Raw genomic sequence first — 24,658 nt, 5'->3', positions numbered from 1 at the left:
ATTTATAAAGCCCACTTTCTATCATAATAATACTCAGAAAAAAAACCTGTATCTAAGTGTTCTAACAGTGAATGCCTCCAGATTCTGTTTATCTTTGTATGTTTGTGTTGAAAAAGGAATCAACTGTACAAATCAAGGGACTCAAAATCTGTCACCCCGTCTTTTTAATCATCACATAAATAGTAATTGAATAGTAATACCAATTACATAAATCAAGGCACCAGACTGTTCCCCTTCTAGCCCCAGTTTGGTAACTCTGACTTGAGAGGTAAAAGAAAAGAAACAAAAAATGTAACAAACACAAATTTAATTCTATCGTTTATGAATTCCCAGGTGGGAAAGATCACCACGAAATTAAGACACAATGACAGCGATCTTTGCTCTTTGCAAAGTGTTTTGGCACCAGAGGCAGGCCATACTTTTGTCCTTGCATGACCCAGTAACATTGATAATAACCTACTTATGTTGATGCCATTCAAAGCCATAATCTATGGAACACGGTACGCAAGGGGTTATCCATAACTGGTGGGAAGACCCAGATATAAGACCACCAAGAGAGAGCTGGGGTACAGTATTGGACACAGTTTCACCCGCTTGTTATACAAAGGAGACCGAATCATACTCCTTGAACTAGGGTTAAAGAAGTTTTTTCTATGAAGGAAAGCAAAAGAGGGAATTTGTGTGATTGAACTTGCAATGATCTTGGCAAAGGGACACGGCACATTCAGGCCTGGTATTACATTGCGGCCATTGATGCCATGGTCTCTGTTAGCCCTGTTCATGGCCTTTGTGCCCCTCCCTTCAAAATGTTCCCATGGATTTTAAGATTTTCTAATTGAAGTGCTCTTTGAAACAAAAAAAGGCCTTGCCCTCTCAAAGATGAAATTACAGGCCTGCACATTGAAGATAGAATTGGCTTCTTTATTTTTTAGTGCTTGCCCTTGAGGATTGAGGATTGTGTTAACATGAGTTTATGTACAATACGATCCCTACTGCCTTCCAAATCAACCGATATGAGTTTATGTAGGATCCCACTGCCTTAATCCTCCACAATCGACTGACTTGAGTTTTTGTAAAATTACTCAGTCTCTTCAAATGAACTGATATTTGTTGGACCCCCCCCTCCACTTTGTCTATTTGATGAATGTAATCTCGTCCAAATCTCTGAATGATTTTTGAAGGACTCTAGAATGTTAGGATTAACGTGTCCGTCACTGAAACTTTAATGACAAGACTACACAGTTGTATCGGAGTGCTCCTTTAAGAAACATACATCCACGATCATTAGTTTAAATACTTGACCTATTTTGACTGACAGATGGACTAGAATCACCAGCCCCCTGTATTCGCTCCTCCACATAAACAAACATCAATTGTAATTTTATGCTTTAGGGACGATTCCCAAACAAACTCACTAAGTTTTACAGCGTCAGGCACAGCTGAGCATCCCTGATGGCTATCTTACATATTTCAGATTTTAAACATACACAGCATTGGCATTTGTATGTCAACGCCAGCCAATTACATTTTTGTCGTGTGTAAACATCAGATGTAGTTTGAGGGAGTCGTTGTTTTAAACTGATAAATTTATATGCGGATAGTCTTAAACATTGAAAGTCCACAGTGTAAACAAAACCTTGACAATGAATTTTGCATGATGTTTCTATCAGACTAACCTGTGCCCAAATATAGTAAAACAGTAGCGGTTGTTGCGATTTCTGAGAAATGTTTGTACCTTGTGTTGTTTGTAGCCCTTGTTAGGGAAGTTACAGGGGAAAACACTGTGGTTGGCGTACAATTAACTTATACTAAGGGCGGACAATATTCTACTACTGGAGATTATTTAAGATTGCTGTATTGTTGCCACATGTCAAAAGGGGTATTTTTGGGGGGTGGGGGGGGGCGGCCCTTAGAGCTTTTAATGTACATGTATTGAACATCGATTTTACGAGTATTGTAATTGTAAATGGCATATTTTTTTGGTATTGTAATGTGCATAATTATAAGAATTAAATATTATTATTACTATTATTAGTCACTCTTTGAAATAATGTCTTGTAAGGCTGCATGTGAATGGGTGACTACATCTCTGACTTTGACTATCGCTGAAAGGTATTGCTAAGAACCAGTGTTGTAGCCGCGGTGGGCGGTGCTGGGCGGGCCTGCCTAGAACTAACAAATTTTACCCAGCACTAACAGCAAAATATACTGTGCTGCCCAGCACAGATTTCTCCGAGATTGCACTTCAGCAATGATGGTCCCATATCTTTACAGGAGAAATTTTGTTTTTAAAGACCACCACTAAAATTGGTCTTGCTACAACACTAATCAGGACGTAGTACGATGACCCAGAATTCCAGCCGTAGCTGTAGCCGCAAATTCAGACATGGCTTAAGATTGAGTGCCTTGTTTGAACTGTTTCTATCTGACTAATGTTTTTACCTATGTAGGAAATATAGATGGAGCCGTAGCCGCCAGTTTGGACATTGCCTAAGATTGAGTCCCTTGTTTCTATCTGAACAATCCTTTTATTTGTTTCTTCTATGCAGGTATTACATGCAGCCAGATATGTGAGCCACAACAACTAACGAGTCCACATAGTGTGCATGCATACAGCGAACAGCCCATGTCATGCTTATCGGGTTGTGTTGCTGCTTCGCCCAACACTCAAGACCCAGAAGTCCATATTATAAATCTACGCTCGTCAACGCCACCACTATTTTCTACTTCATCTTCGCAGTTAAACCCTCAGAATACCATAGACTTCAATTTTAAATCCAAGCAGGGAGGTATTTTAGCACGGAACCTTGTATTCGTATTGAACTCTGCTGCTGCGGTGTTGTGGCGAGTCAAGGGAGAGAACATTTTTCCTATTCCCCTCTATGATATAAAAATTGTGGTGAGTAAAAACCGGAATTCCTCTTTGGAATTTCAAGTTCAACTTTTTACCCCCATGCATTTCACCCAACACAAGATTATTTAATAATTTTGGGTTGAACAAAGATTCTTATAATCAGAAGCATTGCAAACCCATTGTGAACATGCAGTGTTCTGGGTTGGAAATTGCTTACATAATTTAGTAAGCACACAAACAATTATTATTGGTAAGCAGCAGCATTATGAAATTGTTTTTTTGTTTGTTCTTATCTGTATACTCATATTAAATCAATACAAGCATGTTTAAAATTAGGTTTTAAAAATCACATGATCGATGAAACTCCCTTCATGTGCATTTTTTTTTATAAATTGTTTTTTACAATTTTTATAAACAACTGTACAAAAATACACTTGTGTATCAGATTAGTGTCAGAGTATGAAAACAATTGCTTTCCAACTGTTGAAACATTTTTATTTTAATGAAACAGTATTATAATCACACGCTTCATCCACATATCTAAAATCATCCGCAACACCAGCTGCGGTGAAAAATTCCTACCTCTCAAGAAGAAAGTTGTCTAGGTCCTTTGACGAAGACATTTTCCAACCACTGGGCGGCTATGAGTAACTCATTTTTCGCTTTTCGTCAGAACGATCATAGTCAGTAAAATTACTCTCTCCTTCCTTGCTACTAGTCAATAAAAATGCTGATTTGATTTTCATAGGAACATATTTCTTACATACAGTCCATTGGCGACAAATTTAAGTGCCTAACCCCTTACTCTAAAATAAGAAAACCAGTTTGCATCGAGTTAGACACTCTAAGTTCAAAGGTTGTTCGGAGAATGGAGCGCCCTCAGAAGGCAAGACCTTAGTTACAAAATAGTCTGTTCCCTTGCTTTGTAAAATACCTGTTAAGTGTTATAGACTACGCTCGTTGTTGGAAAGAGAAGGGAGGGAATCTGACTGGTTGTGGCGCCTAGTTGGTGCATCAGGTGGTAGAGTTATTTAAACTACAGCGGTTCTAAAGACGGAGTCATTTGTAGGGGAATTAAACATTAGGGAAGGTCAAATACAATGTGCTCTAAGCAGTTAAACTTGTTTTAAAACATTTTCATCAAGTCCTTAAAGAACAGGTGTAAATCAAATCATAAGCATATTGTGAAGACATTTGGGGTTGTTCATTGGTTATTCCAGATGCTGTTACATTAACAGTTAAGTGAACATGAATGTGTTCATACATAGTCTGGAAATTTGTTCTGTTTTGAACAAATTTGGGCAAGTCTAAACTGGTGGCCTGAGCTCTGACTACAGCTGGATGGTAGCGTCATCATGCGAAGACAAACACCCTTATTTTAATTTTATTTCATGCAACATCCAAACAACGCAAGCCATAATTACAGTCAGATAAAAGTATTTAAAAAATATTATTTAAATATATTTAAAAAATGAGCAACTTTGGTAATTGTCAAAGACCAGTCTTCTCACTTGATGTATCTCAACATGCATAAAATAGCAAACCGTCAAAGTTGCAAGAAAATGTTGACAGTAATTAAAAAATGTTTCCCTGACTGCTGTTCAAAATCTTCTTGATTGCCAGATGCAAATGTTGGAACATGTAGCTCTGTCATAGCCATAGCTGTGTACGCCAATTTGAATACAGTCTATTTTAACTCAAAACAGCTAGTTTAAGTTTGTTTACATACTTCACTAATAATTCCTTGTTAGTTTTCAGTTCTTGTTACACTTGTTTCATCCTCAAAAAAGGCAGCTACTACTTCTGATCCTAGGCAAGAAACATTCCATTTTGAAGGAAACTTACTGACGACAGCAGCACAATCTTTTGATTTAGATATTATTTCCAACGAACCTTAGGGCTTGGAGAGAGTCAACATATTTTGACTTTGGCCTATATCCCAATAAGTCTATGCTGGTGTATTTACACAGACACAGTAGTCAAGCCAGTCACAAGGGTTTCAGTAGAGTCAATATGGTAGGGTTTACACAAATGCACAGTTGCTCAAATAAATGCTTACTCAAATAGAACCCCCAAAATATGCCAACATCTTTTCCCAAGAGAAATTGAAACTATTGAGATGCTTGGCTTTCTTGGAGAGTCACAAAATGGATGCATATAACAAACTGTTGACGATGTGTTTCATACAAAAATAACATGATACATTAAATTGGAATTTAGGAAAAAGTAAATTTTTGCCAATATAAGAAGAGAATGAACATCGTGAAAAAGCTATTGTGTATGATGTCTAAATTTCTCTCAACAAAATCCAAGCTTCACCTGTTTTTTGTTCAGTATGAGTAATTGAATCAACTTGCAGTTAGTATTTTGTACTCATTTAGCAAAACATGGTACTAGCTGATCACCTTACTCTGATAACATGTATGCCTCACTTTAATATGCTGAGCAGATTTATTTATGCTAAAAGCAGCTCTATGAAATTGGGCTTAGGTTTAATACTCTCAGTATCATCAGGAACCAGGATTGAAAAGAGAGTATTTGGGGATTTATTTCTGAATGTGTTACATGTAGGTCAAATGCATCATTTAGGGTTTATTTGAAAACATATGCACTCAACCATTCACTACCAGAGCCGAAGTTTAGGTGACCCCTGAACATGTATGTTGAAGTTTGGCTTACGTTGATTTTGGGGTCGTTAGTCTCTACATCGGCAGTATGGATTAGGGTTTGTGTGTTCAACTGGGGGTGGTACAGCCATGTACAGGTACACATGTATTCCTGGCACGATTGTGACCAGCTTTATACTCGTGGCCATCCTTGAACTTTACCACAAAGTTTTAGCATTGATTTTGCCCCCCCCTTCCCTTTCGCTCTCACAACAAAGTAAACTGTACACTGTCCCTTAGGCAGTTTTGATTTATTGACACCTATTGGTTAGAAGCAGGAACTAGGATGGGCACCCCTGCATGATTCATGTCCAGTAGACTGTACTGATGGGGTACTTTAGTATTGGTTCATCAGGGGTCAGGTCAGGGGTAGCGCAGGTGAAATTTATACGTTGTCTACCGTGAGAAGAATTCAGAGAATTGTACCGCACATAAAGCTTGCTGTGTGTGATGAGAGTGTTGATGATGTTCTGGGGGTACATTGACAATTCTTGTCTTATGGCTTAAAACACACAGTGATTGACAGAGCTGTGTCATAATACTTTGTTTAATCACATCACGTACAAAAATACACACATTTTGTAAAGTATACAAAAACAAATTAAAAATATAAATATTGTCCCACGCCCCTCAATAAACGTCATCAGTCGAAAACAAATGAAACTTGTACAAACCAAAGAGAAGACACACACAAAGGGCCAAAGAAAAAACCATAAATACACAAGAAAACAGATAAGGACAACATGTAGGGCTTTGGTTAGATGAATAAGCATCAAGCCTGATCAAGCCACACGCCACAGCTATATATCTGAATGACTCAAAACATGAAGTACTGACTGAAATATTGTATCCTTTGGTATCACTAGATACCCTTTTAGAAAAGGTGGGAGGAAACCCCTCCTCTTCTTCTAAGCCCTCAGGATGTGTCAAAATTTCAACACTCCCTCTCGGTTTTTGCATCTTATTCATTTCTTAACATGTGTGATTTCCAGAAAGAGCTTCTCCCATGGACTGGGATACATTATGAAAACATACTTAGTTCCTGGTACTACTACAAACAGTTTGAAGCACAATTTCCTTCCATATGGTTTCTTTCCATATGGTTTTATTACTTCTCTGGAGAGAACTTGTGGTGGCACAGTTCCACTAGACACCTTTAGAGGCCTGTATGCTTCGTTTTTGAAAGGGCAAGGGCACAAAGGCATTTTCTCAGTGGTTAATGGCACCCTTTAAAGAAAGTGTAAATTTCTACTGTAGCATTTTAATGGCACCAAGGCAACCAGGGAGCATGAAGGCAACCACCTCCGTTGCCTCCGTGAAGTACATGTATCAGGCCTGCTATGAAACCATATAAGAAGGCATACTTATTGTTCAACTGACTTGACCTCTACCTTGACTTTTGATCTCTCCCCTTACAGGTACCACATAATACCTCAGTTACGTGGAACAGTGAGATCTCAATTAATCTCATTGAGACAGCTCTACCTCAAGACAACACCAACCTCTTAAATTTTGTTCAAGAACATTATGACAGTGCCGCCACATTTAGTGAGGTGCTTGATGCAAATGCTTTTACCCTCCTTGTTGGGGCAGGTAGGTATCTTCAAGTTTATTTTTACTTGTAGGTGAGACTTGTGAAACTAGAGTGACGTGGTCGAGCGGTCAAGCGCACTGGACTCAAGCTCTGGTGTTTCTGATCAGCAGAGTTAGGGTTCGAGTCCTGGTCTTGACATGTGTGTCCTTTAGCAAGACACTTGACTATTATTGGAGCGTCCTTTGGATGGAAAAGAAAGTTGTAGGTCCTTTGTGTTGGGTAATGCACTTTAAAGAACACAGTTCACTTATTCTTAAAGACACTGGACACCTTGGGTAATTGTCAAAGACCAGTCTTCTCACTTGGTATATCTCAACATATGTATGCAAAAAATTACAAACCTTTGAAAATTTGAACTCAATTGGTTGTCGAAGTTGCAAGGTAATACTGGACGAAAAAAAAAAACCCTTGTCACACGAAGTTGTGTGCTTTCAGATGATTGACCTCGAGACCTCAAAATCTAATTTTGAGGTCTTGAAAATTACTTCTTTCTCGAAACCTACATTACTTTAGAGGAAGCCATTTCTCACAATTATTTTATAGTAATTTTTTATGCTAACAATAATTTTGAGCCATTACCAATAGTGCCTCTTAAAGAAGGGGTTTGCCGCTATGTTTTGTGGTGTGGTTGGCTGCATATTGCCCCACAACACCTGAACCATTACATTGTGTGATGTAAACAAATGGTGTTTTGAGCATAGCTCCACATACCTCATTGAAAACAAAGTACTTTGAGACCCCCTCGGGTGTAATGAAACGCTATATACTTGAATTTTCACAGTCTCACCCTAAAATCAACTATAAATATTATGCAAGTTAGCACAGTTTGTATTATGCATGAGGTTATGTGGTTTTTCTTTCACTTGTTTGTGCGCGCGCAGCAAAACCCATGTGCAATTGTGTTTATTTTGAGCTTTTTAAAGAATTTGCTTAAACATTCCAGCCAGTTACACTTCAAGTTCACATTTCAGATTTTTGTGAAATTGAGTTTGGCAGGCATCTGATTTCCATCCAGTTATATGTTTGACAATATTTTAAGATTTTAGAGAATTCATGGTATCAAAGTTTGGTCAGCTCACAAACATACTAATATTGAGATTGAATTTGAAATTAGTTCTGGCAGGCATCAAACTGTTAATTTCATTTTTGAGATTTTGATGTTTTGGCAGGCATCAAAACTACAAACATCAACACTGCCTTCCAAAAGTAAAAATCATGAAAATTTACAAATGAGAAATTCAAAATTTTGTGATTTTGATGAATTCATTTTGGCAGAACTCAAAACCCATATTTTGAGATTTTTATGAATCTCTATAACTAGCTTATTCCGTGCGAATTTGATTAATTCCTTTTAACAGGCAACAAAACTTCAACCAGCTGATTCCTTGTGATTTTGATGAATTCATTTTTAACAGGCATCAAAACAGCATCCAGCTAATTCCATGCGATTTTGATGGATTCATTTTTAACAGGCATCAAAACTCCATCCATCTGTGTGATCTCACCGGGTTTCCAAACACTAGACTTCACCGCCAAGCATGTCGTAGAGCAGCCCATCACTGGCTGCGAGGTACAAGAAACGCTCGGCTCCTTGCAGCCAGAATTCCACATTATTCTCCTTCATGCTGGCAGCGGAGCCCAGAGCAGCGCCTCCGTACCCGTCTTGGTGGAGATTAAGTTTGGTCGGAGCAGTGACAACATGGCTGATATTATACTGGTGTTGGTAGCCGAGGGTAATGTGACGTGGAGAGTGCAAACGGGTTTAAGGAGCGGAATGTTGCAAGTTGTGGTAAGAGAAATATTGATTCTTCATGATAGTCTAAGACAAATCTTTATTCAAAACTGGATTTTTCCTGAAAAAGTTACAAAGTTTTTGGAAAGGTTGAAGTTAATGTAACAACATCCAGTTAGTTTGGCATGTTGTGTCTGAGGGGTTTAGCTCATCAGACTCAAAATATGAGTAAAATTGGGGATGTAGAGCTTTCTGCTCTACCAGCCAGGCTTTGGATTGATGATACCCAAGCCTACATCCAAAGGGGGTTACCCTGTATCAGCCCTAGGAGTAGGTGGCAACGGCCTCTGGAATAAAATAATTGTAGCCCACACCTTGAAGTGACCTTCAGGCCTTGTGTGTCTGGCGTCTTGCATATAAAAAAAACACACATTACTATCAGTGTTTCTCTCCCTTCAGGGGTAAGGGTAAACGGGTACCTGTGAGGGCAGAGATGGGTTAGAGACTTGTAATTTGTTCCCCACTTTCAAGAGAACTATCTCTAGAATAAGTGCATTACAAAACCAAATTTAACCTTGGAGTCTCTCTTTAATATGCAGTATATAACACACAGTACCTTCGTCTTAACATCCGATTCCAGAGCAAATATGGTTAGAGTCTTGCTCAAAGACACACGTGCCACGAACATGACAAGAACGCACACTCTGACAACACCAGAGTTTAAAGTCTGGTGAACTATAAGAATATTCGGACTAAAAGTAAAAGCCATGTTCCTCGCCTTATTAGCCCGGGTCACGCTTGCAAATCTCAAGCTTACTTCAATCCTCCTATATTCTATCAATAGAACATTCAAATTTACTTAGCTCAAACATATCTTGCTAAGCAGATACTGGCGGCTGTCCAAAATGCAATTTTATCTTTATCTGGTAATCTGGTCTTCAGGCCTAGAACTTCAATGTAATTTCCCTATGGGTATGAGGCAGATGTAAATTTGTACTGGGCATCCCTGCAAAAGAACAGGGCACCACAGCAAAAACACAGGGCACTACGGCAACTGCTGTGTGTATCGTGGGTTATTTCAAAGCCTGGTTCTTTTTTGCTTGGTCTATAAATGTACATGTACAAAGCAATAACATTTCTTTCTCACATCAGAGTCCAAACTTGGTTGATGTAGAGGAGGATCTTCTTAATGCAGTAGATATACAAGAAGTGCCGAGAACCAGTGAAGGGTTATTGGCATGGGCAGCTACAAGAGATTGGCCGGTAACCTCCTTCACAAGAGCCGAATCTGCCAACAAGTTTGTGGTGATGTCAGGTAGGAGAGTTTCTTAAAGGCAGTGGACACTATTGGTATACTCAAAATAATTATCAGCATAAAACCTTACTTGGTAACGAGTCATGGGGAGAGGTTGATAGGATAAAACATTGTGAAAAACAGCTCCCTTTGAAGTAACATAGTTTTCAAGTTGATTTTGAGACCTCAAAATTAGATTTACACATGGTTGTACCTGCAAGTTTACCATTTATTTATAGTTTCTTCTTATGTCTCCACATCATGCAAAGCTTCAAACAATACTTACTTGAAGTTTGTTCTATATTTGTATGATAATCAACACAGTTTGAATAGATGCATCTCCCTCTCTTCGTCTTTGCTTTAGAGCATCAAAACACGCCCACCAGAGAACCCGCATCCAGACTAAAGATGCTACAGAAATTCACAGTGATTAAATGCCATCGCAGCGGGATCCAGGTTCGAATCTTGCAGTCTGTGATGAGCGTGTATGGATTGAACGCAGAGAACATGATGTTGAGAGATCGGTCCTGTGGCGCGGTGGAGTCAGGACCGTACTACGTGATCGACACACAGAAGGAGCAGTGCGGGAGCGAGATGACCTTGTTGGTGGATGGCGAGGTGCTTTTCAATAACGAGGTCAGTAAAAACAAACTGGCCTAATTTAATTGAGGTGCTTAAGCACAAAAGGTAGCTAAGCACAACAAAATTATGCTTACCAGAATAAGGTTACCAGCCAAACTACCATGTCACATGTACAATTTTATGACTGGTATCCTTCTCAATTGTGCTTAGTAGATAATTGTTCAGCAATGTTTTGTGCTTGAGCAGCTCTATTGAATTGGGCCTTGGTGTTATTTTCAGCGGCCAAACTATACACAAGATTTTATCAATTGACAATAACTTGAGAAAGTGTGAATGAAAGAACAGACTTGAGGTTGCTGGTTCAAGTCCTGCTCGACTCAATTTTTTTTTCTTGTTCAACCCAGTTTCCCTTGTGGTAATGTTTAAAACTGCCAGGGTCGTGGCTGTACAATAAAAGACTGAGCATGGTCATGACCCTGTAGTCAACTAAACTGATGAATATGGGAATAGAGGCATTACATGGTGAGGTATCAATTTATTTACTTTGGTTTGCGGAACACCATTTTTTTCTAGCTGTGTAAATTAGGTTCTTTTTAGAACTTGTAAGACAAGTTGGATAGTGTCCCTCCTGACACATAGAAGATTAAACTGAATACACAGTTTCTTTCTATGGATGTTGTCTTTTCAGGTGATTTACACTAACTCTGAGAGTGTTATGGAGGGTAGCGGTGAGTTAGATCGAGACCGGCTAATGGGCGGACCACCAATCGATGATGAGCAAGGTCTCTCCTACACGGTCCCCATCAACTGCAAGTATCTGACCAATGGAGACCCGGTTACCAGCTCATTACCAAATCAGGTAAGAACCTATTAGATATGTAAATTAGTCCTGTGACCAATCCATTCTATGGGAGCAGTCAATGTGGTACCCTGCAAAGATGCATCAAGACATAGAGCAACTGGTCCACCTCATGTTCTAATTTGATCTTGTGGTATTTTTAACTGTATGCAGTTTAGGGTGAACGTTTGGAAAAACATGATTCATTTGAAGTGGGTTGTGTTAAAATACTTGCATGTTGACTTGCGTGTACAAAACAACCTGGTGTCACTTAAGGTAACCAATCAGCAGTTTGCTTCAGTGCATCCTTATGTGGGTTAGTGTGGTGTGGTATCATTACGGCGCGCCGCTCTTGGTTGCAAGGTAGATTGTGCACTATCTAATTACATTATAAGGATTATCAAAATCTCCTTTAGCCTTCAAATTTTCTTAAAAGAACGAAGGGGCCCAGAGGGATCTAGACCCAGAAATTTTCACAATTGTCCAATCTCTCCCCAGATTAAACTTGCACTAGTCTCACCACTATTAATTTATCCACAGGTGACCATTAGCATGGATATGTACACAGGGAACGACTATCGGCAGAAAGTGCAGGATTATCCACACAGTGTGCAGGTTGGGGAGCGAGTCTATTTGGAGGTGTCATTGAGGAGCGATACTCAGCTGAATATTGTACCAAAGCAATGTTGGTTGTCGCTTCCTGGAGAGGAACAACTTCTTATTCAACAAGGGTGAGCTTTCCAAAAAATTCCTTGGGTCGGTCTATTTCATCTTATTATCTTGCTTCAAGCGCTCTTTTACATCTTTATTTGGGCAAATTCTGCCAAACAGCGCCCTCTATTGTTCAATGGATTATTAGACTGGTTCCTTGTGAAATCGTGACATCAGATAAACGGACGTGTGGATAGTTATGCGACACGGGTTTGCGCTATCCCTGATCTTCAGACAGTTGTGTAGTTTTTTGAGAGCCAATCGGCATTGTATCAAGTATTCTGATGTTAAGTTGTCTAGTATGAATGAAGAGCTGTATTTCTATGAACAAATATTCACTCTAATAATTTCCTTTGATGCATTGAATATTGGATTGTTCTTGTCATTGCTTACAGTTGCGCCATGACCGAGTCACTCATATTCCACCGTGGGAGCTCAAACTCTGATCAGATGAGAAGGTTTAGCTTTGAGATACCAGACACCGTCTTTGTAAAATGGCCTTACAATGTTCATTGTGTGCTTGGTATGTGTTCACGAAATGGACTGGATGGCATTGGTGTCGACAAAGAAATACCTCAGGTGAGAGGTCCAAGCTTGTCCATATCATTTTCATTATATTGTATTTCTGGTTTTCGTTTGATGTTATTTGTTTATGAGTGACACTTCAACATAACAGGGGCAGGAACAGCCACTTCAAAGTGAGCACAACCTTAACTGTCACCAGGAACATGTTGTCACCTTCTCCTGGGGATGAAACCGGGTAATTCCCTTCACAGTCCGCAAGGATATAGGCATGGGGGTATCATCCACTAGGAGCTTGGCTGTTTGAGCAGAAAGCACTTACCCCAGTTCTACTTCTCTTGGTTTATTGACTGGTTTCTTTTGTACAGTGTACCTCGATACAGGATCCAGTGACAGGCTGTCTGAATCCTCTACATGCGGACAGCATGCTGACGCAGGCGATATACCTTGGTCCCTTCCAGATAGTGACTTCATCCATCGTTACTCCGTCTAAAGAGGACACAGACATCCCAAAAGGTTTGTCTCAAATTGTTGTTGTTTCTTTAAAACCCTACCATGAATCCTCTGTATTTTGTAATATAAATATTTTTTTGAGAGAGATCGCCGATCTCACATGGCTGGACAACCACTTTAAAGTGAGGGCTACACTTAACTGATATGGGGTGGCACCCAGATCAGGTGTCACCAGGGGCATGTTGGCACCTCACCAGGGGCATGTTGGCACCTCACCAGGGGCATGTTGGCACCTCACCAGGGGCATGTTGGCACCTCACCAGGGGCATGTTGGCACCTCACCAGGGGCATGTTGGCACCTCACCAGGGGCATGTTGGCACCTCACCAGGGGCATGTTGGCACCTCACCAGGGGCATGTTGGCACCTCACCAGGGGCATGTTCTCACCAGGGGCATGTTGGCACCTCACCAGGGGCATGTTGGCACCTCACCAGGGGCATGTTGGCACCTACTCCTGGGGCTGAAACAGGGTTCTCCCCTTTAAGGGTGTACTCCTTAGGGTGTCTGTAAGGGTGTACTCCTTTTTGAGACACAAGTATTGTATTTCGTTGTTTTTTTTTCAGTTCGCTGCCACAGTGAGTTTGACGTGGCCATTCAAAATATCTAGGAGGGCTTGGGGGATGGGGGGGGGGAACAATTCCCAGGGTTTTGTTTTTTTATGGGCTTGGAAGATATTTTTTTACCATGCCCAGCGTTCAAAGTCTGTATTTTTTATTTTAAAATTGCTGTTTGTTTCAGCAGTTGAAGGAACTGGGTGCAAGGAATTGACGAGTCAGGCCAAAGATGATTGCCAAGGTAAGAAAACAGTGTTTTCTAAAAAAGACTTTTGTCCACTAAAATTAAACACTGATTTGATCAATCCTGAAACTGTATCAAGACACTGGACACTATTGGTAATGGTCAAAGATCATTCTTTCTCCAAAACTATGTTACTTCAGAGGGAGCCATATCTCACAATGTTTTTATACGTCAACAGCTCCCCATTACTCGATTACTCAAAGTTTTTATGCTGATAATTATTTTGAGTAAATACCAACAGTGTCCACTGCCTTTAATGCCCTTCATGTAACATTTTTGTGTATCTAAAGAATCAATCTCTTTCATTGATGCACTTTTTCTGCTTTTTGATTGTTTGGTTGTGCAATTGTATATTTTGATAATAATTTTTACAATCCATTTGTAAATGTTGATGTATTGACCCCTTGCATGCGCTTCACATGCGGCAACTGTGCCACGCTCACCATGTTGGTGGTCAATAGGTTTACGTGAAAGTGCCGCATCGCCTAAAATGTGCACTTCTCTGAATAAAACATGTTGACATTGACCACCAAAATGGCGCATCCAAGATAATTCTGATGATGACGTCAGGTGAATTGGGTCAATATATTATGTCTTTATTAGCCTTGGAGAGTTACCACTATTTTTGGGTGACAATGAACATTGTATGCATTTTTGCCCGAGTTGTAAAATTCATTGCCTATTCAGTATAGGGTAGCACCTTGTGTATGTCTATTATGTTGTGTAGATTTGTTCTTTGAGAACTTGTCTTCTACTGTTGCTGAGATGACTTCTGGATTTGCTCCCAATCTGTTTACTTATTTTCTTTTGTTTTCTTTAATAAGTTCTTGATTGTCTTTGATTTAATTTTTTTTTTGCAATTTGTATACTTTTTTTTAATAGTTCTTTTTTAATATGGAAATAAATAACTATTGAATTGAATAAACTGTTTAAAATAAAATAAAATAATAATATTTTACACAAAATTGTTGACAAATTTACAGCAATATTTTAGTGTTTACCGGGAATAATATTTGAATATTTGGTTGTAATTGTTCCCTTACTTCAGTGGATGGATTAGCAACCGGACCAGCAGTAGCTATTGTGGTTGTGTCATTCATCATGGGCATGGTGCTTATGGGAGCTCTATGGTTCATTCATACGCACACAGGTAAATATTTAACAATTTCTTGACATTATTTTTCTCTAAAGTAGCAAAAAAAGAAGTGTTAGAATTTCCTGCGAAACAAATCAAACTCGTTGGTAGTTTGTCAGGGCGAGGTTTGCATTTGAGAACGAAAACAATTTCTTTGCTCTAACTGATTGGGAATAAATGACTGACTTTTTTTAACCAGGTCCGCACACGGGTCCCCCGCCATCAGCATCACCAGGTACGGTCAGCACTGCCAGCTCACCATCAGCCAACGGTCACCTCATGAATGGACACATCCCAAATGGTGCCATCCCAAACGGGGTCATTCCAAACGGTGTGATCCCTAACGGCACAATACCCAACGGGAACATCCCAAGCGGGTTTATGCCAAGCAAACTTAATCCCAACGGAATCCCCCTGCATGGGATGAGACATGTTGACCCATTACCGGAGGAGGTATGAGATGTGTTTACATCACAAGAGAGGGCGCTCTACTCGCTAATCATGCTACCTGATAACCATCACTGATTTTGTGCGACGTTGCGTCGGTGAGTCGTGCGTTTATGAACAGTGCCATCGTTTGACAACCCCCGACCAGGCAACAGACATTGTTTTGCAGAGTACGCTTCTTATGTGATTGAGTTGTGTTGTTGAAGTTTATATTTTCTACCTCCTTGCTTTATACAAACCTTGTGCATGTGATGACACGATCCACATGCAGTCATTTTGATGATCATCTGTGCTTATTGAAATAGAACGTCAGGACGCCACGCAAGATTCAGCATCTTTCCTCCGATGCAGGAAGAGAGCCTTGTGTGCTACAAACATTTAATCAGAGTGTTGCAGTTAGTAAGTTTGGGCAACTTATCAAGAAAAGAATCGTCTGTTCAAACCTTAAGTTTGAAATTTCCAAATAGACCTCAAGTGTATGATGTGATTCTCATAGAGGTCAAAAGAAGGGTGCTCCTTGGTCGATCCTTGATGGAAAAATACCTGGGTGTTGGTGAACACACCTTAACGTTTTTGAGCACACCTGGGCATTAGGGAACATATCTTGGCGTAGGCAAACGCACCAGGGCATCGGTGAGCATGCTTGGGTGTTGGCGAATATACCTGCGTCTCTCTATTGTTTCTTCACCATTTTACCTCTTAGATGGCATCCAGATGAGGCTAGTACATAAGGTCCAGTGAATGTGATGCAGAAATGTATAAAAAGACACACATCACGCTGGTATTGTGGGAACAAGATGAATCAAAGACTGCTCACTCCCAACTGGGAGATATTCATTATGTAGGTGATCACCAAAATGACTTTATTGCAGATGTTGTGATTGGTTGCGTAGGTGCACATGATTACAAGATCTGGGGATTAAGAAGCAACCATTTTAGATAGTTATAACGCTATTGTACATAAGCTGGATGGACATACCCGCGCTGGTAGTTTTTAATATGCTGCTGTTTTTTATTTTATTTTAACGAACAATTTGCTGCTAATGTACATTTTAAAAATCGTATGATTGTTTTGATGGGAAATTCAAGACATTTAAAACCCCTTTTACCATCGATGCAAACTCCTTCCTAACGGACCCTTTGCTCAAAAAAACACGCTGGATTATTTCCCCTTGAAGTTTTTAAATATTGGCAGCTGAGTAATATTTTTTGTACATTTTCCTCAATTCCGTAGATCAAACTCCCTCACACAATCGATGTTTGCGTAACATCAACAAGTTTTATCATTTATAGAAAATTTCCCCCAGGAATAATCATGAATGGTGCAAAATTGTTTAAACAGACCCTTAATTTAATGTAGACTTGCCCAATGAAAGGACACAACTTTTCTCTAGTTTTCATCTTAATTTGTCAATTCCTGAATTGACTGCGACACCATTTTCTGAAATGCAACATCTGATTCTATCCAACCTTTTTGATAGAATTTTAACTGAGACTATTAATAAAATGTCATCTCGGGGTCAATGTCATAAAGCTGTTTAAGCAGAAAATACCGCTTGACAAAATAATGTCTATGCTTAGCAAAAATTGAGTGGGGCACCAGTCACAACAATGCAAATTTATTTTAATGGCTGGTAACCAGTTTCTGCTAAGCAATTCTTTTCTGTGATTAGTAAGATTTTGTGCTTACAGGCTTTATGAAACTTGGCTCAGTAGACCACTGAACCCAGTAGCTGCTAAGCTCACAAATTTCTCAAAGGAGAAAACATGAAAACTTGCTAAACTTGGTCAATGACAGGTCTCTTTGTTTTATGTGGGTTTGTAAGATTTCGGGGGCGAAATCAATTTTGAAATAAGTGCAGCTGAACCCATCCATGAACATTATTAATTGATAATTTAGCCCTTTTTTATTCTTTAAGTTTAGGAATCACTGAAAAGAGAGAGAGAGAGTGAGAGAGAGAGAAATAGAAGAAGAGAATTTGATGATAGTTTTTATGTATTTTAATTTTATAGAGGAAGGTAGAAGGCAATATGTTGCAGAGTTCAATAAGTTTGCTTTTTTGATAATTTGATTTGATATCAAAGAAACAAAAGACGGAATGTGCCATGATCGAGTAACTTTGAACATCTCAGGCTGAAGTAAACAATTCTGAGAAAAGTCCCCTGTGGAAGTGTATTATTTGCTTGTATTAATTGGGATTAACATCGCCATGGTAACTACAGATTGTATTACAGACTTACACGGTCTATACAAAACTGGCTCAATTTCATAGAGCTCGTACTGAGAAAATCTACCAAATGATGCATTATTATTATTATTTTAAATTATTATTTGTAGCTTGAAAAGCTGCCATACTCAACAATTCTTTATTTATCTGGGCCATCATAAAAACCTGCCCTGTAAAAAAAAAGAAATAGCATATCATACTGCAACTCTTAAAAAGGCTTCCATTATGGAAGCTTTTTTATTCAGTTATCACAAAAACATAGCCTGATTTCATAGAGCCACTAAGCTCAAAATAGCTAAGCACAGCAAAATTGTGCTTACCTGAATAAGGTTATGAGCCACAATATCTTTTCGCATGTACAACCTGTAGCCTGCATATTTTTGCTGAGTAGAACAATTGTTCAATGATAGTTTCTATTTGAGCAGCTCTGAAAAATTGGACCCTAGTCCTGATTTCATAGAGCTGCATAGGCAGCAAGTATTGCTTGACAATTTTCTGCTAAGCAAAAATCAGCAGGATAACAGCCACAGATTTCGTGACATTGTATTTTGGTTGGCAGCTGTATTCTGGTAAGCGAAATCTTAAAGCACTTTACTCCTTTTTGTGCTAAAGCAGCTCTTTGAATTTAGACCCAGAATTGTCAATAATAACAAAAGCAAAAGGAAGGCTTTATAATAGTACCACCACAATTAAACTCATGACTAATATTCTCCCTGCATTGTATTTTCCTGGCTTGTACATTGGACAAAACTCTGTGATATAATTAACCATGCAGAAAAGCAGCGTAACACATGTAGTGTAACACAGGGACTTATACAAAATCTACCTCACCATATAACAAAAAGACATGATATAAGCATGACAACAATATTCTTGAAGGTTTTTTATTTTAGTCTTGTTCGGATGCAGATCAAATCCTAACCTAAAAACTAGGGCAGCTAATGTTTAGCAACCACTGCAGTAGTGCAAGCGTCTATATATTTATATGTGCTGAAGCTTTATTGTATTTGATACATCAAGGCATTAAGGCATTAATGTTGACAGGTGCATTCGCAAATTAGATGGAGGTTTCCATCAAAATCCATCAGCTAGTATTCTCAAAACTATCAAAACTCTTGAATTTAAATGAAAAATAGACAAATGTTTTTGCTGTTATTTTGGTCAATGCTAGACAATGGTCATAGCCTGGATATATTTGGTTGCTGGATTTTGATGAAACCATGTAATTTTAATGGAACCATGTAATTAATGGATAATGGAACCATTATTCCAAGCATGTAATGTTTTAAACTTTCTTAATCAAAATGTAGCCAGCTGAGCTCATACCTGTATAGTGCATACTGCATGACGTTCTTGTTCATTGTGAACAAGTGATAGTTTTACGCTTGCTGAAAAGTGCATTGACCGCGCTCCTGCAGGCCTAATGTCACAATTTACAATTTGTTCCCATGGCAATTTATGTGGAGGCAACCTACTGCTTGGCATCCATGAGGATTACTTCGCTAGAACAACAATTTTATGTTTTTCTTCTTGGTTGCCCTCAGCTTGTTGCTGTATATTTTCTTGTATAACCTAACAATACGATTGCATATCACACAATGCAAAATTGCAAGCAGTTTCAACATACATGTTACTGGAAATCTTGAACCATCCTTGTCTGATCCCCAGAATATATCATGAAAAAGACAGTTCAAACTCTCTAACCTAAAGAAGGTGACCAGACTTTTTTCCCCCAGCCTCAATTTGGTTACTATTTTGATTTTGGAAGCCACAACTTAAAGCTCTAGAGTTGTCCTAGGCTCCAGATATGGCTTAGGCTTAATCTACTGTTTTCAAAACTGATGATCTTGATACAAAAAGCACATGACTATAGACCTTAATCACAGTGTGGCCACCTTGATTTTACTCCATTCCAACTCATTGTAACCAAATTGAGGCTGGACGAAATAATAGTCTGGTGCCATGTTTGCACATTGAATGTTAACATTCATTACTGTAATTGGAAACGGGGAACATGACCAAGATGGTGACAGCGTGATAAGGTCAATAGTAGAGGTTTAAGCTCTGAGAGACACAGTCAGCTTGCAAATTGAACACCTTTATTAAAACACTTTCCTAAAAGGGGAAAAAGCTCCAGAAATGTATTCAAAATACCATGGATTTGACGTTTTCATAATTTTTTTAAATTTCTGTGATGTACATTATGTCCTTTTTTATTACGTTTAATTTTAAAATAATAATAATAATAATAGTTGTTATTATTATTAATTTAAACGGTTATCTAATAGCATTTTTTATGATATTCTGTTTATACCAAACTGTGCACATGATGTTTTTAAATTACTTGGTAAGGTCATTATGTGGTATGTTTTGTAGAGGAATTTAGCTCTTTTGTTAATACACAAATCTGTTTTGTTATTTTTATATGTCAGAATTTGGGTTCAAATTGAAACTTGTTTTCAACATATAGTGGAAAACATCCCCCACCCAAGAAAAACACTTTTGTTGGAGGATCTATTTACAACAGAAAGAAAAAAGTGTACAAAAGAAAATAACATGAAAACATCTCAGTTTATAAAGGGAAATGTAGGTTGAACAAACATTTTGTCCCTCCGGAGAAACATTTCGTTTTGTGGAAAGGGCGCGGAGAAAATGTTTGTCAAGTTTGGAAATGTTGCTGTTGTATAAACTTGTTGCTAAATTTGAAGGGAAAAACCCTTCTGTGATGCAAACACATGCGGAGGGTATATCATGTGGTGGGGTTTGGGGAGGGGGGGGGGGGGGGGGCTTGATAAAGTGCACATTGAAAGAAACCATAATGGTAGATGATGGACTGAATTGACAAAATGTTTAACCCAACCTGAGATGCGAGGTTATAATAACACTACACCCCAACCATAATTGAACAGGTTCTGTTAAAATGTGACCTAGGGCCTATTTCCAGAAAGCTGCTTAACGCTCGAATGTGTTTACCATCTTACATAATAAGTATGTGTATCATTTGTCATTGGTTCCCTGCTTAGCACATGCAATTGCTTTGTAACTTATAAGCATGTTAGCTTGAAAATCTGCTTAATAACGACATGTTGCCTTAGCAGCCGAAATGCTATGTAATGTTTATCGCTTGTGACTGGTACCATGCCGAGTAACTAAAATTGTTAAGCAGAATTTGTCCTGCTAAGCTGCTTTATGAAAGAGAGCTAAGTCAAGGAGTCAGAACTTGTTATTCTGCTAAATGTGCATGTATATATTGTTGGACTGATATTACACAAGTTTGTTGACCTTGGTTTTTAACTGATGTATTTGCAACTCGTTGTGTCGGTGCAAAAGTGTTGTATCTCAATTTTGTAATTGATGTTGCAATTTGTGCAGGAAAGGCTTCTTGCGAATTGTGTCTAATTGCCATTATACCTAATTTGGCATTTGTTGTAATCGTGACAAAGCTGTTATAACAATGAATAGCCCCATGGTCGGATGCATCATTTGTGCAGTTTGTAACATTCAGTTATTTGTGAGAGACCTTTTTCCACCCCATATTGTTCCCTATTGACACCATCAAAATTGTTATAATGTTAATATGGAAGTTCGTTATCGTTTAATAGTTTTTGTGTCAAAATGAAGAGTTTGCCAGTTTGAATCGCCAGTGGGGTATATCGATTCGAATTGTTGCATTTAAGTTCTGGGAATTCCTCTTTAAAATCTAAAATGATTTCTAACCCATTGGTAGTTTGGCTAGGATCGTTTTCACAACCGTGTGGCTGGTGGTTTTATGACTGTAAATACCGAGTATGGTGTTCTAGTAAGTTAACCTGAAAGTCACAATTTATAGGCCTAGACGATTCAGACCTCTTATGCTGTGTACAAGAATTCTTTAAAAAAATTACATTCTGTAAGTTGTTTGACAAAGTTTCAAGCACTCTCTCCTTGTCATATTTATATGAAATAAGCATTGTATAAGTTATCTATTATATACAATTGTTACACAGACAGTTAAATCAACTGATGGTCATTACAATGTATTAACCAAAACAATTACCTAATACTTAACTACGTCGACGAGTTACAAAGGGTATATTATTAAGAATAACTTATTAAAATAAGAAAACAATTTTTGAAATTTATGAACATACCACCAGAAAAATACTTCTCAGGTTCAAGGACATAGTAAATACATGTTCGAGTAAAAAAAAAAAGGCTTTTTAAATTTAAAACAACGCAAGCGAAATTAAGTCTGTAAATAAAATAGAATGTGAGGAGTAGATAGGAAAATGCTGCAGGGGAGTGGGTGCGGCATGAGGGTGGGGGGTCGGGGCTTGGGTGTCCCAGGTCTGATTTCATACAGCCGTTAAGCAAAGAATATAACTTAACAAATTAATCAGCTAAGCAAAATTTATAGTTGAACTTTTTATGAGCAATGGTATGTTACCTGACATCCTATATCTGGCATTATGCTTAGCAAGTTTGTTTGTGCTTAGCAGCTGTATGAAAATCGGACTGTGCTTGCAATGGCTGCTAAAGTGCTTTTATAATTTCTGTTGAAATGCCATCCTTTTCTACTGACGGAACTGTAAAAAATGGGTTCAAACCTGTGGTAGGAAAGGTACATTTGGCATAGACAAACTGAAACTGAAGCAAAATGGGTTTTTGTTTTATGTTATTTGTTTTTGTTGTGATAGTCCGAAAAGCAAAATGCTGTTTGTTTTATATTAACCATATGCTGCCTGTTCTTAGTAATATAGATGATGTAAATAGATATTTTGCACAAAGTGGGAAGTGATAGATTTGCATTGATGGGAAAGGTATTGTTTTGTAGCTCAGAGGGATAGATTGGATGCAGGTTTAGTGTTGAGAGTGAATCTGCTCTGTGGATCATGGAAGTCTAGGGCCCAGTTTCATAAATCCTGTAAGCACACAAATTTGACAAGCACAGACAAATCTTGCTTAGCAGGAGCAGGTTACCAGCCAATATTCCAAAAACAAAATACAATATTTTCTGTTAAAACGGCTTTATGAGATTAGACCCTGTTTGATTGTTGAGTGCTCAATGTCACAATGCTGCTTACTGGTAATGAAAAACAGTTGCCTGTGCTGTATTTCATTGGACAGTGTGGGACTTATGGTCATTCACGTGTGGATATTACATTAATGTACCGTCTTTGCTAAAGCCTGGTTCATACAGCGTATGTTTTGCTTGAGTTGAACAGAGCTGAACTGTTGCGAATTATTCATTGTGAATTTGTGTTGTTAAAACTTGTATTGCATTCGCATCTGCAGGAAGTATGAACTGGGCTTCACTCAGCAAGTGAAGAAAGTTGGTGTTAACCATGAAAGTAGTTGGTGTTATCCACGAAAGTAATTGTGACCATAAGAACAAGCCTTGCCGTACTTGTTTGCAGAGAGCTTAATTTTGAAGAGAGCACTGGGCACTGGAAGTATTTGTGGATATGTGGATAGTCCACACTTGATTGTGTGGATAGTCCACACTTTCCACTTCAAATCACAGAGCAGATTGAAATGGAAAGTTGTGAATTGCAGACTTTGTATTCATGTAGTTAATGTATGATTGTCATCTTTGTTGAAGTATCAGCGCAATGAACTAGTGAATATCTTGGTGGATACACTATCAACTAATGTATCAATAAGTTTAGTACCTGATTCTTCTTAGGTATATGCTCTGTATTTTTAAACAATTACAAACCACAATCATGTTCTACGTCAATTGTTTTCACTTCTTGAAACAAATTTGGTTTTGCGTTGCAATTCTTTCAACTGGTTTGAAACTTTAAAACAAAATAATTTTGTTGGTCAAATCCCTTGAATTAACGATTCTTAAAATGACCTATTCAGACTCTGGAAGAGACATTTCTACGCAATGAAATCGGTATTCAATATTTAAAATAATTAATTTTGAGTATTTAAAAAGAAATTGTATGAAATTTAAAAACAATCTTCCACGATAGTTCAGAAATAGACTGTGCAAGTTTCATGCTTATTGAAAATAGAAAACAAAAAACCTACTAAAATGAAGACTATTTCTCGATGAAAAAAAAACAATTTATTTTTACAATGCACACAATTTGCTAAAATTAAGAATAAAACAAAATCCAACTCTGGATGAGGATGCTTTTGTTTTATAAACCCATTTGCCAATCATGCCAAAATCTGTCTGATGACCATTGCGAGAGTTTTAATCGTAACCGTTAGTTGGGCAAAATTCTTATTTTTTAGAATTTTAATTTTTTCACTTCCATATTTTGTCATGGCTCAATTTTGCTTTCCCTAAAGTATGATATAATTTGTATAGCCATTCATAAACTATGTTAAACTATTTGTTTGAAGAAACAGAGGTCTCGCACGTTAAAATATGCACCAGACTTGCACAGTCTATCTTGGCCAATTATTGCCCCCCGCCCCCCCCCCCCAAAGTGTCCTTTTACTGTAATAATGAAATAATGAAACCATGTGTTGAAAATTCCATTTGCATAAAAACTTTACTTGTTTTACAAGAATCAACTTTCATTAAAATGCTAAGCATGTAGTTGTACTCAGGTGAGAAAATACCTAAAAGAAGACAGAATGTGGCTAATTTTAAGGTTGTGCCCATATGGACGACTTTGTCAGTGGCCAGGACGAATGGCTGAAAGCCCTATTCTTTTCTATTCCCAAGATGCTGCCCTTCAAAAAATCAAAGACGCTGTCAGTAAAATATGTATTCACAACTAATGTGGAATATTTCCACTCTTA

At 38.3% G+C, this 24,658-nt stretch overlaps 1 protein-coding gene across 2 annotated transcripts in view; it reads left to right on the top strand.

Moving 5' to 3' along the window:
• The window catches only part of LOC139947942 (transforming growth factor beta receptor type 3-like), a 34,329-nt gene extending 10,197 nt beyond the window's left edge, over nucleotides 1–24,132 (top strand). Inside the window, exons 3-14 of one of the 2 annotated variants that reach the window (XM_071945818.1) lie at nucleotides 2,550–2,899; nucleotides 6,939–7,113; nucleotides 8,587–8,903; nucleotides 9,999–10,161; nucleotides 10,505–10,776; nucleotides 11,411–11,581; nucleotides 12,101–12,291; nucleotides 12,667–12,850; nucleotides 13,162–13,309; nucleotides 14,048–14,101; nucleotides 15,153–15,254; nucleotides 15,439–24,132. In XM_071945818.1, the coding sequence (XP_071801919.1) occupies nucleotides 2,550–2,899; nucleotides 6,939–7,113; nucleotides 8,587–8,903; nucleotides 9,999–10,161; nucleotides 10,505–10,776; nucleotides 11,411–11,581; nucleotides 12,101–12,291; nucleotides 12,667–12,850; nucleotides 13,162–13,309; nucleotides 14,048–14,101; nucleotides 15,153–15,254; nucleotides 15,439–15,698 (2,387 nt within the window). In that variant the 3' untranslated portion in view covers nucleotides 15,699–24,132. Of the gene's footprint in view, nucleotides 1–2,549; nucleotides 2,900–6,938; nucleotides 7,114–8,586; nucleotides 8,904–9,998; nucleotides 10,162–10,504; nucleotides 10,777–11,410; nucleotides 11,582–12,100; nucleotides 12,292–12,666; nucleotides 12,851–13,161; nucleotides 13,310–14,044; nucleotides 14,102–15,152; nucleotides 15,255–15,438 lie in introns of both variants that reach the window. The other variant, XM_071945817.1, reaches the window with a different exon arrangement.
• Nucleotides 24,133–24,658: the final 526 nt, after the last annotated feature.

Source organism: Asterias amurensis, chromosome 15, assembly GCF_032118995.1.
Source record: "Asterias amurensis chromosome 15, ASM3211899v1".
Lineage (NCBI taxonomy): Eukaryota > Metazoa > Echinodermata > Asteroidea > Forcipulatida > Asteriidae > Asterias > Asterias amurensis.
This window is presented reverse-complemented; position numbering and strand designations above follow the sequence as displayed.